General features: G+C 33.8%; 1 protein-coding gene and 1 long non-coding RNA gene across 6 annotated transcripts in view; one reads left to right on the top strand and one right to left on the bottom strand.

Moving 5' to 3' along the window:
- The window catches only part of MICU3 (mitochondrial calcium uptake family member 3), a 104567-nt gene that overhangs the window by 52513 nt on the left and 36727 nt on the right, over positions 1–15327 (top strand). For 4 of the 5 annotated variants that reach the window (XR_007191676.2, XM_057303385.1, XM_044387549.3 and 1 more), the window contains exons 4-6: positions 6474–6552; positions 10134–10181; positions 13285–13367. Coding sequence is in view for 4 of the 5 variants with exons in the window: in XM_057303385.1 (XP_057159368.1) it covers positions 6474–6552; positions 10134–10181; positions 13285–13367 (210 nt within the window). In the remaining variant the exon portion in view is untranslated. The remainder of the gene's footprint in view (positions 1–6473; positions 6553–10133; positions 10182–13284; positions 13368–15327) is intronic. The other variant, XM_044387550.3, reaches the window with a different exon arrangement.
- LOC130541888 (uncharacterized) lies at positions 297–6391 on the bottom strand. Its single transcript, XR_008955966.1, has 2 exons — positions 5942–6391; positions 297–1606 (listed from the first exon to the last, which is right to left on the bottom strand). It is a non-coding gene; the product is annotated as an uncharacterized LOC130541888 (long non-coding RNA).

Here is a 15327-nt window from a genome sequence, read left to right as displayed (position 1 = left end):
AAAGCTCTTGGTGTATGTATGCATGCACACTGTATATATGTATACCCACTTTGGAAAATAGTTTGTCATCATCTATAAAATTAAAGATACACATACCCTGTACCTAGCAGTTCTCTTCTTAGATCTCAATTCTGCAATAGTGCATACAAGTATACCTAGTAAAGTTAAACTTGAATATGCCTTATGATCCAGTAATTTTACACTAGTCTCTATACCTACAGAAACTCATACATGCATGAGAGGTTCCAGCAATGTTATTACATTATTCTTAATTGGTCAGAAAGACTACAATACAATGTCAATAAGAAATAAGTTTTTATATATTCATACAGTGAATACTATACCAAGTGAAAACAAATGAATTATACTGGCTTAAACTAGATGAATCTGGGAAACATAATGACAAACAATTCACAAAAATTACAGTTCCATTTACATAAAGTCTAAAATTAGGAAAAAGAAGCCACTTAAGGATGCATTCATAGGTGGGAAAACTAAGGAGTGATAAATATTAAATTAAAGACAATATTTACCTCTGGAGGAGATGGAAGGAAATATCAGTGAGAAATGCAAAGAGACTTCTGAAGTAGTGGTAGTTTTCTATTTCTTAACAATTTCTAACTTTAAGTTTTACATATATTCCTTTTGTATTTTTAAATGTATGATAAACTTCAATATAAAAAAACCACATTACTATAGCATTCTAGGGAACCTCCTTAACTAGTAATAGAGAATCTTCCAAAAGTCTGTAGCAAACATGATGTTTACATGTAAAACTTTAGACATTCTCTTTTAAATTAGATAGAATACAAGTATGTCTGCTATCACAGCTACTACTCGGTTTTATTACATGTCTAAGCTAATGTAGTATATTAATTTGCTAGGGCTGCAGTAGCAAATACCAAAGTTTGGGTGGCTTAAACAACAGAAATTTATTTTCTCAGAGTTCTGGAGGTTGGAAGTTCAAGATCAAGGTGTTGGCAGGGTGGGTTTCTTCTGAGGCCTCCCTCCTTGCTTGTAGATGTCTGTCTTCTCCCTATGTCATCATCACATGTCATTGTTCTGTGCATGTCTGTATGCTGCTGTCTTCTTATAAGGACACCAGTCATGTTGGAGTAGGATCAACCATAATGACCTTGTTTAATATCTTAATTACCTTTGTAAAGGCCCTGTCTCTGAATACAGTCACATTCTGGGGTACTGAGAATTATGACTTCAACTGCAAATTTGAGGTGGACATAACTCAGGCTTTAACATGTAGTAGTGTGACAAGAAAAAAAGAGGTTCTATGGATCGGAACAGTAACAAACAATATGATTGAGAGAAAAATATAAAAATGCATAGATTTCAAATTTATTCAGATTTATTAAAAGTTTAGCAAGGTTGCTGCTAGTGTTTCTGCACCAGCAATAGCAATTAGAAACTGTACCATCAAATAAGATACTTTTCACAATAGCAACAGAAACTATTAGATTCTTAGTGTACCTAACAGAAGATGTGCAAGATACTATTATATTTTTTAAGAGATATGAGTAAGCGAGGAAATATATCATGTTCACGGATGAGTCAATTGGAAGAGTAAGGGCCCAGAATTTTCAGAACAATTCTGAAAAGAAAGGAAGAGAAGCAAACAGACAATAGGATGAGAACAATTGGGCCTGTCTCATATTAAGATTAATAATAGAGCTATAATTAAAATAGTATTATATTATTGCAATAATTTTTTAATTAGATGAAAATAATAGAATATAGAATCCAGAAACAGACCCAGGCATGTGTGGGAAGATCTGTAAGTCACTGGAGGAGGATTGACCTTTAGGTATTGAACTATAGTCTTTCCAACATGGGGGTAAATACAATTAAATATCAAACTGACCACCATATACAAAAGCAAATTTCAGATGGATTAAGTTCTTACTTTGACAAACAAAAAATTCTGAAATAGTAGAAGTAAAATAAAGGACACAAGAGCTTTCCTTAGATGAGACACATAAAGCAAAGCTCAAAGGAAATTTTGGAAAATTTTACTAAATTAAATATCAAAAACTTTGACATACCAAAAGAATGCCAACAATGTTAAAAGATGTATGACAGATGGGAGAATAGGCTTGCAATATATTAACAAAACATTAAGTGTACTGTACTCATATAGAACTCCTGTAAATCAATATAAAAAAGATAATCAGCTCAGTGAGAAAAAAAAGGTAAACATAGAATGGCTGATCAACATATATAAAGGACCTCAACCTCACTAGTGATTAGGGATACGCAAATTAAACCAATAATATGATACTATTTCACACTCATCAGATTATCAGCTTCCAGAAATCTAACAATACCAATAATTAGCAAAGATGAAGAAGAAAGAACCAGGTGAGGGTGTAAATTTGTATATTCAGTTTTGAGAGAAATTTGGCAATTCTAATAAAGTTGAAAGTACGTATCAAAAACTCTACTTCTAGAGAAGTGTACTAGAGAAATATTACACCAGCAGTCTTGTACGCGTTTTCTGCAGCATCGACTGTAATAGCCAAAATTTAAAAAAAGAAACAATATAAATGTCAGTTGAGAAATGTATAAAAAAATTGTGAAATAGGCATATCAAGGACAAATAGAGTAATACAGGACGGCAGTGAAAAAATATATCCGAGCTATAGGTATCAACATGAATGGACCTAGAAAACTGAAGGTTGACTAACAGCAGGTTGCAGAATAATATAGACTGGCTTGTCTTCAAGTGCAAATACCTTTTCAGGGGTCCATGAAGTCAAAACTTTTTATAATAACACCGAGAAGATACTTGTTTTATTACTTGCATTCTCACAAGTGTACAGTGGAGTTTTCTAGAGGCTACAGGATGACTGGTGATGCCATCATTCTGACACCTAACAGAATATGTGCTTGGGTATTTTTGAGGTTTAAAAATTCATCATTTCTACTTCCACATGCATTAAATATTGATAGATACCCACATAAACAATATCCCCTTGGGATAATTTTTAAGAGTATAAAGAATTACATTTCAGAACTGCTAATATAGAACTGCTGTGTAGCCATTAAAATGCAATGAGTATTTGGCAGGATAAATATGCCCATGAAGTATTAAGTGCAAAGAGTAAGTTACAAAACAATATGTAGAAAATAATTTAGTGTTTGCCACAATGACAAAAATGCTATATAATTATGCCTGGAGAGAGAATTAGACTAAAAGGACTTAAATAAAACTTTCAATTATGGTTCATTCCTGGATTGCAATTAGTTTTTATTTCCTATACTTGCTAATTTTCCTATAATGCGTATATATTAACTATATAATAAGAAAAAATTGTACTTATTTAAGAAAATTATATAAATCTTTTACAAGACAACTATAATTCTAGGAAAATTAGTTTGAAACAGCAAATATCTATTTAGTACGAACTTGCAGTACTGCAATAAAACTCTGATGCTAACCACCCAGAGTTAGTGTCAGACTCCACGGATTTAAGGGCACAGTCCCCAACAAGAGTGCCCTTATTTCAGATGCCAGTTGCAAGTTCTGGGGTCCCCAGGCCACCTATACTTCTGACCAACTGGCTTCAAATCCAAGAGGCTCCCATAATTCCCATAATTAGACTGTTTCAGAACTCAGATACATCCTATATTTATAATTAATAATTTATAATTATTTTAAGGGACACAAATCAGGACTAGCCATATGAAGAGATTCTGAGGACAGGTATAGGAAGATCCCAGACACAGACCTTCCATGCCCTCTTCCCATGGAGAAGTGTGTCATCCCTCCTGGCACATCAGTATATTTACCAGTGGAAATCTCCACTGAGCTTGGGTGTTGAGTTGTTATTGAGGGTTTCATTACATATGTATAATCAGTTGATTCATTGGCTAAGTGATTAAACTCAATCTCTAGTCCCTTTCCCTAACTCTCCCCAGAGGTAGGGAGAGCTCAGAGCCCCAACCTTCTAATCCCATGGTTCTTCCTGGTGATCAGTAAGCCATCCTGGGTCATCCTATTAGCTAAGTGTGATTCAAGGATATAGCATCTTCCAGGAACAAGGGGCAAAGGCCAACCAAATTATTTATTATTTTTTTAAGAATTTTTATGTATTTATTTGAGAGAGAGAGAGAGCGAGAGAGCAGGAGCAGGGAGGAGAGAGAGAAGCTGGTTCCCTGTGAGCTGGGAGCCCACATGGGGCTCAGTCCCAGGACCCTGAGATCATGACGTGAGCTGAAGGCAGACACTTAATTGAATGAGCCACCCAGGCCCCCAAATTATTTATTATTACAACACCACTACATGTAAGAGACCAATATCTAGGCACTGGGAATGAGGAGAGAGATTCCCAGTCTGAGTAGAAATACAGATTTTACTACGTTTCAAAACTTCTTAAAGTGAGCTGAAGACAAAGATCAGTATGTTAATTAGATAATCCAGACCAGAAGAAGCTGAATTTTTACTAAAATAAACTGCTTAGTCAGTAAGGTTCTGGTCAGTCATTTAGTAGTTGTGTGACCTTGGGTGAGTTCTTATCCTCTTTAAGTCTCAGTAAAATATGCATAATGAGGATTGTTAATTAAAATTAAATGAGAGATTGTATTAGCCCATTGTCAGGCACACAGAGGGCACTGAATAAAAGGTAGCTATGGGTTTTTTTTGTTTTTTGTTTTGGTTGTAAACTCTAGCTGAGTTCAAGCTAGAAGAGATGAAGTTGAATACATGGGAATAGTTAAAATGGAGAAAGATGGGGCACCTGGGTGGCGCAGTCCTTAAGCATCTGCCTTCGGCTCAGGGCGTGATCCTGGCGTTATGGGATCGAGCCCCACATCAGGCTTCTCCGCTAGGAGCCTGCTTCTTCCTCTCCCACTCCCCCTGCTTGTGTTCCCTCTCTCGCTGGCTGTCTCTCTCTGTCAAATAAATAAATAAAATATTTTTTAAAAAATAAATAAATAAAATGGAGAAAGAGTAGTTGATATTTATATAATAGATATGGTATACATTAAAGTATATAAAATAAATGCAAAATGTTTTTTACTCTCTTGCTCTAACAAAAATATTTATGAGCTTATTGTTGTTTATTGTTGTCAGTATTCCAGCTTCTCTTCGTCATTCACACCTGAGTTCTTACCGCTGCGCTGTTGCTGCTCTCTTCACACACTACTGACTGTCTGTTGCTTGCAGTGCAGAGCTAGATAGCTCTGTGAAGGAAATGAGAGCAGGGTGCACAGATGGGCCTCAGGGAATCCATAAATCCCCTAAAAATTCCTCTCCTGCCTTTGGCAGCCCAGGGTTTCCTTATTTGCCCGTCAGCTCAGCTTTGTAATAAAATAAAATTTAAAAAAAAACCCAGTTTATAATGTCACAGAACATTTTTAGGTATAACCACATCAGGAAGGGTTTGTCTAAAAGTGCTTCCCAAAGTGGAATGTGGGGGAAAAAACCACCCAGAGTTCTTGTTAAAAATAACACATTCTGGTTCAGTAGGTCTGGGATGGGAGCTGAAATTCTGCTTTTTGAAGACGCTCTCCGGTTATGCCTAGGCCATTGGGGAACCACACGTTGAGTAGCAAGAATCAGGTCTGGAAATAGAAGTGGTTTCTAGTGTTTTTCAGTGTGTTACTTAGCAAACTACCTTTTTTATTTCAAATTATTTCAATTTATCTCATCAAATCCTTTAATAATTTTTCTTTACAATTAACCAAAATATAATTTTCATTCAATTATTTTGAACTCAGTATGCACAATAAATTCAAAATTCCTTTCGTATCTGAACAATGATTCAAATGTTTAGATTTTCCAAAATAGCTCCCAACCTGCTGTGGTAGTTTGACTTAAAAACAAACAAAAAAGGCTGACTAAGCAATTGAAGTCTGTGTTCTTTACTGAATATATAAGTTAAAATTAGAAAAAAAAATGGAAACAGTGGTCATAATCACTCAGTACCTCTGAACTCCGTCTGACGTCAGCACTCTGAGTCACTGCTTAAATATTCTTTATTCTTTCCCAATATGATCCTCTGTCCATTTACTTCCTCCACAAAGCACCCTAAATCCAAGAGGGCTACAGAAAAGAGACAGTATATAAAGCCAGGTTATCATTTCTGACCTTGTTTAGGAAATCCACCATTACTTACCGCTTTCATGAAACTATCATTTTCTAACTGGTTCCCGAACTTAAACTCACTGTTTTATCTTAATTTGATTATTTTAAATATATTCCTTCACTTGCTAAATTTATCTGAAATTTTTGGTAGCTGTAATTGAATTCAACGTAGCTTCTTTATGATTTATTTTATATTTGGACTGTGGGCAAATATTGGGTTTTGTGGTTGAACAAACCACAGGTATAGAATAGAAAAAATACAGCCATTTATCAGGTCTTTTAAGCAGAGTATTTTTTTTGTATAAGGCATTTAAATATTTTTTATCTATTTTATAAGTATGTGGTTTACCTATTAATTGATGTTATGTTATAGGAATTAAATCAAATGCTCTCAGAAACACCACCAGTTTGGAAAGGATCATCAAAGCTTTTTCGTAATCTTAAAGAAAGAGGTAAGTTAACTTTAGTACTTATGCATTTTAAAATGGACACTATATAATTTATACTCTCTCTATATATTTTTCCTTATACTTAAGATAATATAACAGTTACATATGTGTGTATATGTGTGTGTGCATAGAAAAAAACCGAAAAGAAAAACACCAAATATTAACGATTGCTTCTGGGTAGCAGAATTAAAAGTGTTTCTTATTTTTATATATATTATTCATGTCTTTCAAATTTTTTAGAAGAAAGTGAACTTTTATGGCTACAAAAATTATTTTTCAACCATATTGAGCAGCGAAGGTTATATTTAATTACAGAAAGCATTTTTCAAAAATACTGATCTCTAGCTGTTTTTCTTCCTTCCATTTTACTTCTAAGAGATTATAGATTTTTTTAAAATTTAATAATCAATATGAAGAACTTATTGGATATGTCTTTTGGTCACCCAATTTGAACATGTTTCTTTTAAAAACACTCACTGCAAAATCCACCTCTTTCAACCTACTATATGATCCATATCTATGTATCTAAGCTGTTAATTTATACATTTCCTCTCAATCAAATTATATAGCTTTTATTCTCCTTTTCTTTTACACTTTACTTTTTGTACATATTTATAGAAAGACTAATTAATAAGATCTCTTTAATCTTAAAAAGGAATTTTTCTTGTAAATATACTTTTTTATATTTTCAAATATAAGAGTATAAAACATAAAAATGTTTAAAAAATTATATAAAGTTACCTTTTTCATTTTCATCAATTTTAACATATTAGTTTGAAAATAATTATACTCTAGCATGAAGACAAATATTTTAAAGAATAATTATAATCCTGTGTATTTATCTGAGTAGAATTAGAAATTCTAATTGCTTCCAAATGGTTCAGATGGAATCTGAAAGGAGTAGACACCTTACCTTTCACTGTAGGCTTTTCATAACTAGGTTTTTAAAATCTTTGTGAAATCTGGGCCATGGTATCTTTAAAGCTCTGAAAATTTTTTTCCTGGAAGTTGTCTTAAAGATTGTCATTCAGATCTTAGGGTGGGATGATAGGATCAGGAAAATTCAAAGCTCAGAAAGATAAGTTAGCAATTTAAAAATATTTACTTAATACCTCTTGGGAAAATACAAATTGGGTCAAGTATAATCTGAGAAAAATATATGCATGGAAAATGGCAATTCTTTGTAGTCAAAGAGAGGGTTGAATCTGGAAGCCCTAGGTTTAGGCTTGTCCTAATCTTCTTTATGTTACATGCATATTTGCATGTTTTTTGGGAGAAAAGATCTATTCGGTGCTATGCCACAGAATTATCTGTAGTGATGGAAATGTTCTATTTCTGCGTTGTCTCCCATAGTAGCCACTAGCCAGATGTGGGCTTTTAAGCACCTGAAATGTGGCTACTGTAATAGAGAAACTGAATTTTTTATTGTATTTAATTTTATTTGTTTTAAATTTAAGTAGCCACATGTGACCAATGGCTACCTTGTAGGACAGTGCAGAGCTATGTCATGGTGATTGGATTATCGAAGGAATCCATGTATGCAAAAAGTTTTAGAACCATTAGGTTAGGTGAAGTAGAATGTCACAGAGAGCCTTGCTTTTTTATAAATAGGTTTAAGTGGCAAAGGAATTTTAAAGCTAAATCTTGAGAGCTATTGAGGATTAATTTACAAATGAATTTTATCTGCTTAAAATATTACCCCGCAAGAAAATGTTATGCAGTTTTAAAAAAAATTGATATGCAACATTTATGAAAACATGTATTTCAGACTTAGTTATAACAGCCAACTGCATAATGTATCATAATATAGGAACTAAACAGTATAATGTTTTTAAGGAACTCCCCCAAGAACTTTTTTTATTGAATTTTCAAAAGAAACCTACTTGACATCTTTCTTACCATCTTTTTCTAAAGATCACAACATTGCTATATGCCTAGCATCTGTATTTTTATTTTATTTTATTATTTGATCTTGGGTGGCCTTAAAATAAATTAAAAGGTGAATCTAATAGTTTTCCATTTTTATAATTGGAAAGCATTAAGAATCTACAGTTCTTGTTTAGTAGTATTTTCTCTTTTCCTTGATACCATGATAATTATGATTAGTACTCTCACTGTTAATTGTTCACTGAGGGAAACCTTGAGTTAATTATCAAATAAAAGGTGTATAGTAGTTATTAAACTTCATTATACCAACCAACATCTCTTGTGTATTCCACCAGGTCAATTAGAACAACAGTCAGTGAGATGGGATTATAGAGACAAAGAGCCCATTTCCCAATCCCATTCCCTTTTTTCTTTTTCTTTCTCTTTCTTTCTTTCTTTCTTTCTTTCTTTCTTTCTTTCTTTCTTTCTTTCTTCCTTCCTTCCTTCCTTCCTTCCTTCCTTCCTTCCTTCCTTCCTTCCTTCCTTCCTTCCTTCCTTTCTTTCTTTCTTTCTTTCTTTCTTTCTTTCTTTCTTTCTTTCTTTCTTTCTTTCTTTCTATGAGGGATCCCTATGGAATCTAGGTATTGTATCTTTTATATACATTGACCATTCCAGAATCTTTCTCCCATAACATTCATGGCAGTCAACCAGAACTATCTGTCTATAGGTCACAATATTGTAGTATAAACAAAAGAAGGGAATGCTTTCAGGGCCTCTCGCTAGTTCCCTTCAAGTCTTCTGACAAACTGCCTGACAGTGACTCCTCTTCTCTTTGTTCTCTAACAAAGAGGGTAGCCTCAAAGGACATCAGGTAAAATGGACTTTCAGGATTCACAATCTGATTATTTAAGGATTTTTGTATACCCTTTTACTAAACATTAAGACTATCTGATATCTGGAGAAGTGTTACTGACTTACTCCTGATTTTAATTTTCTCAGGATCCACCTGGAAACTCAATTAAGCATTAGTTCTAGTTTGGGGTGTTATGTCCAAAAGCAAAAATTTGAGTAATAGAATATATATTGTATTTACTCCAAACAAATGCCTTTTAAACTTTGTAATTCTTGGATTAAGAGAGCTCCGGATGCAATATTCAGAAAGTGTAAGCCATGTAATTAAGATAAAAACTTCTTAGAGTACATTTAATAGAAGCATTAACTTTGTCAAGAATAATAATGATAACATGAATGCAGAAAAGCAATAGTTTTGTTTTTTAATGCAGTTACAGAAATTGTATTTGTAAGCAAGAATATCTAAATTTCTTCAAGAGTTAAGAAGTAATTAAGTACTTTACAGTTTAACCATTTTCCACCTTTTTATTTTATGTTAGATTCATCCATTGAAAACAAGCAACAAGTTTAAAGTTACAGTTATAAATAAACAATATAATTTTGCTTTCTTTGCCAGTATATCTAGGAGCATTAATGGGAATTTTGCATGGGTTTTTACCGAGGCATTGTGAAACAAATTAAAAGTAATTTTGTTGCTTCTTTTGCCATGATTTTTAATAGTGTAGCCTTGTTTAAAACAATACTTAGAATGTTCTGTAAAATGGTAAGTTCCTTATTAATATTACTTATTGTTACTGTAAGAATAATATTTTGCTTGATGAAGTAATATTTTACATATAGCATTACTAATACTATTTTTCTTCTAGGTGTGATTTCTTACACAGAATATCTTTTTCTTTTATGTATTTTAACAAGTAAGTGTACTCATTAAGTCTACTTTTGGGTACAGTTTTCTTTTTAAATCGGAATCTTAGAAAACAAATCTTAGATTCTCTTACTATTGAAAATCACTTTAGGTTTATCCATGATTATTTTGCAAAACTCATGTCTAAATGTTATCAGCAAATGCTAAGCATAGCACTATCAAGAGTCAAAGACATAAATGTTTTTATGGACTATGGTATAGTAATAAAATGCTCATAAATTATAGATTTTATATCATATATCATTCCTTTTGGTTTACATGAAAGCCTAAAGGTCGGGTCATGTAGTATTTGTAAATTTCATGCTACACTCATTGAAATCACCTTATTTCTTAAGACTCATGTGAAAGAATGAGTCTTCTAACTAGTGAGTGTATCAAAATACCTATCATACATCCTAAAACAGCTTTGTATTCTCTGCCTCTCATATGCAGCAATTTTTATGAAATGTATGAAGGGCTTACTAATGATTTCAGTTAAATTTCATTGCATTTAATGCAGGAACTTACCTGCTATTGTTCACTGTGCTCCAGCCCCCTGGCTTTTCTGTTCCTTGAATTCTCACTTCAGGAATTTGTACTTTCTGCTCCCTCTGCCATCAGTGCTTTTTCCTCAAGATCCTCATGATAATAAACATTATTCAGGTTTTCTTTGAATGTGAAATATGAACCCTTCTTGACTATATTCCCTAAAATAGCTCCCTCTCTTACTTCTCCCTTTTTAAACCTTTACCATGTTTTATTTTGTTCATAGCACTTAAAACTATTTGAAAGTATTTGTTTATGGTTTATGTGTTCTTGTCTGCCTCCCCATACTTGAATGCAAGGTCCATATGGTAAAGATTTTCTCTTTTTTTCCATTTTTGTATCAAGAACAGTGTCTAGCACATGGTAGCCTCTCAAAAACTAGTTGGTGAATAAGCGAAAAAAAGAATAAATGAATATCAGTAGAGGGATTCCTGTTTGTGGGGATTTGTGGAGATATCTGGAAATACAAATTATCAGTGAAACTCTGTCATTAGAAACAAGTCATAAAATTTCTTGTACTTCTATGATTAGAAAATTCAGAGCCATTGTGTTATTCTGAATTTAGTAATGAATGATATTATGTTGGAGTTTGTCACAGGAGGTTTGGGGGATGTACATGTGTGCATATTAATTTCAAAAATTATCATCCTTTATTTTTTCTTGTATTTTTTCTCCTGGACTCAAAATGAAATTAAAATGTTGGTGCTGAAGAACAAGAAGTGTTGTGCAGTTAGTAATACAGCTATCTGGGGTTGTTCCAGACTGGGAGCATTTATGATTCAAATCTAGTCAATGATGAATACTCAAAAATTAGAGGAGTGCCAAGGAGCGTCTTGGAGACTTGTGAAAAAGTTATATTGTTAGCTATAGAACAGCTTCGGTTGCAAAACTAAGTTTGAAATACCTAACCAGAGGAGTGACAGGCAAGAATATAATAGAACTGGTTAGGAAAGCCACTTGTTGAGATGGGACAGGATATGGGTAAGAGTGTGGGAAAAAACACATGGTGGTTTTGCTTACATGGAAAGGTTAGGATCTTTGGATGTAGTGAATCCTCCTTTGGAGTTCAGGACCTATTTTAGAAACTTCTGGGAACTTGAACTGAAAACTTGTGGATGTTTTTAAGATTAGAACCAAGAGAAATGTGAAAACAGAGCTGGCAGGAAGTGGGCTCGAGAATCCACCTTACCTGTCTATGGTTCTCTCTTCTTTGCTATTTATTATTTTAACTTCATTTTCCCTTCCACACAGTGCTTGTAAGGACTTCTTTTCATTTTGTATTTTCAAGATCATTTTAAAGCTTAAAACTTGGTTATTAGAGATGATGTAATTTTTTATTTCTTTCTCAACCGAATGCTAATGAAAGTAGGTTTTAGTTCCTAAACAATATGTTGGAAATGAGCTTGCGCGAAAGACTGGCTTCTGTTTTCATTATTTTCAGAGACAGCTATTACCGGTCAAAAAAAGTAGGGTTACATGCTTCTCTTTTGCTAGCTTCAAGATTTTACAACAGGAAATGCCAAATGTATCTGTGGGAGGCCACTTTTTAAAACTTTTTGCCAGTCATCTCAAAAGAAAGGGTCAGAGGGGCGCCTAGGTGGATCAGTCCCTTAAGCTACCTACTCTTGGTTTTGGCTCAGGTCACGATGTCATGGTCTTGAGATCGAGCCCCACATTGGGCTCCGCGCTCAGTGTGGAGTCTGCTTGAGATTCTCCCTCTCCCTCCCCCTCTACCACTCCACCCCTCACACGCATGCACGGGCCTGTGTGTGTGTGTGCATGTGTGCTCTCGCTCTACCTAAAATGAATGAATGGATGAAATCTTAAAAAAAGAAAGGGTCAGATGTTTCTCAAAGTCATGTGCACTGAGCTCCTCTTTGAAGGGCGTGTTCAAGTTTTCTTCTGTTGAGGTTTTCTTCTTTATGCTTTAGAAGGGATAGAGGGGTTGAACATCATTATAAGGTTCACTAAAGCAGTTTTTAGTGTGTAAAAGTGTGTCTTTCTCAGAAAAGCAATTGTTCCTTGTATTTTGGAGAAATTGAGAATTATTCAAGTCTCTTTTATTTTTTATTTCTGCTTTTGAAGCTTCTACAAGTTTTAACCCAAATATGTAATCTCTTGTGCTTGACATTTATTTTCATAGGTTTTCATTCTGATTCTCCTAAGAATCAGAACTGGTCCATTGTGTTATTTTTTTTTCTTTTGTTGTAAGTATTGAACATATGTGATAATTTGATATTTCCCTTTTTAAATGACAAACATGGGATAACAAAAAGAAGTGTTTATTTTTGGAAGTCAGGTAGTTAAATTTTACTGTCTCCTGTGCAACACGTATCACACAAATACTTTTAAAGTGTATTATCAATTTTGTTACTAAGTGTGCTAATACATGAAGCAGAAATGTGTATACATATATAGCTTTTGTTATATTTCACTAATAGTAACGTGCTGCTTTTAATTTCTTGGTTAAAGAAAGGATTTTTGTACAGAGTATACTTAACTATTTGTAACTGTACTTTAAAAACATTTTTTCCATTTAACAAGTACTTTTCTGTTCTTTCTGGCAGAGCCACATGCAGGTTTTAGAATAGCTTTCAACATGTTTGACACTGATGGCAATGAGATGGTGGACAAAAAGGAGTTTTTGGTGGTATGTATATTATATGCTGCATTTTAGCAATAAATATTGCTCATTTGTATTCTTATGTTTTTGCATTATTTGGAATAACATAGAAGGAAGAGTGAAACATTTATGCTTTTACCTTAATTTAATAAAGAAGTATCGTGTCATGTACTTTAAATAATTTCTATATTATAAAAATAAAAATTGTATTCATTATATAAAGATGATTATAGTTGTTTACATGTATTCTGAACATTTAAAATGAGTCAAATATTTTCCACTGGGTGGATAACAGGCAGTCCAGAGGTGTGGTATATGCCCAGTTATGCTCAGACTCCATCGTATCAGCCCCCCAGCCACAACTCTTTGCCACGGGAACTTCCCTTCCTTCTTATGATAGGATCTGTGATTTTTCTTTCTGCTTTTCTCTTCCACTCATGACTGCCTTATATTCCAGTCTTGTCCCATTTTGCTTTTCCCTTCTCCTGTCTTTGAACAAGGGCTGATCTAAAGTGGGGAGAATAAGATTGTTCTTAGGTATCTATTTCTCATCTGACTGATGCAGCATCGATTTGGCAACATCATCAGCTGCTCACTCATCTTGCCACTCCCCCTTCCAGAATTAGAATTTCTATTTCTTTTTACCTATGGATCCTGCATCTGCGTATGTGGCAAAATGCCTATTCTGTTTTTTTTTCTTCGAAGTAGAGATCCTTACAGTAACAAATTCTATCCTTAACATTTATGTTCAATTCTGTATTTACCTATATTTCCTAGTTAAAAGAAAAGGGAGAGATGGCATATAAATAGCGATTTTATTTTCTATTTTCCTTTGTAACATGCCATTAAAAATCCCTCAAAAAACCTCTTAAACAGCTTAGTATTTTCCTCAGAGGCTGGAACATGGAAGAGAAACTATGAAATCATTCTTTTCTGTGGTAGAAAAGAGAAGAGATAAAAATCCTTGTCATAATCAGTAGCCGTTCAAAAGGAAGCAAGCAGACTAGTTACTGGGATCTCTGTCAGATGGCTTACTCTAATACCCATATAGCCTTTGTCTGGGGACAGTCCCTGAGCCACATCTTTGGAACCTGGAACCATGAAGGACCCCTCATTTGAGTGCTTTTCAGGATGGTGGGGAGGTGAGAGTTTTCAGTTTCACTGAAAAGATAGACATATGTTCCTAACACCGTAAAATAAACAGATTTAGTTTAATGTAGTTTTGTTATGATAGCACAAAACTGTATTTTAGGATTTTCAGAATGGGCCTAGTAATCTAAATAATTTTTAATAAAGTTTCTGTGGCAACACTGCCAAGTGTTGCCCATAGACTAAAAGAATAACTTTTGGAACTCAGTGCATTGAAAGGTGTCTGTATAGATGTCCTTTGGAATATTGTCTGTTTGTGGAGATGGGAGGTAAAAACGTTCACATAGAACTTGTTTCCTGTCTCTACTCTTTGCTGCAGTTTACTCTTTGCAGTGGCTGTACTGCTGCCTCATAAGTGATGTGTTGTTTTGTTGTTTTCATTTGTTTGTAAATATCAAAGAATTCCTAAAAGCAGGAGGTGGAGTTGAGCTAACTTCTTGCAGAGGTCTAAAACCTACGATTCTCCTGCCTACTTATAAATTGATTATTAATAACCCTTGCTAAAAACTCCTTTCACTAAGAAAAAGTGTGAAAATAAATGTATTTGTTATAAAATCATTCATATTTTGTGCTGTATTTGTGTTATTACATATCTTGGGAGGTGATACATTTTATTTGACTTTCAACTATTGCCATACAAAATGAAATGAACAGTTAAGATAGCTGTTCAAGTTACATAGCCATGAACAGTGACCTCCCCATAAAGCTATGATAGAGGTAGGATTAGGCTTCCATCTGTAATATAGAATTTTAAAGAGGAAATAATGCCATTGATAATACAGCTGACATCTCTTGAGTGGTTACTATGTGACAGGCAATGTGCTGAGTCACTGTCTGT

Source organism: Ursus arctos, unplaced genomic scaffold (assembly GCF_023065955.2).
Source record: "Ursus arctos isolate Adak ecotype North America unplaced genomic scaffold, UrsArc2.0 scaffold_27, whole genome shotgun sequence".
Classification (NCBI taxonomy): Eukaryota; Metazoa; Chordata; class Mammalia; order Carnivora; family Ursidae; genus Ursus; species Ursus arctos.
This window is presented reverse-complemented; position numbering and strand designations above follow the sequence as displayed.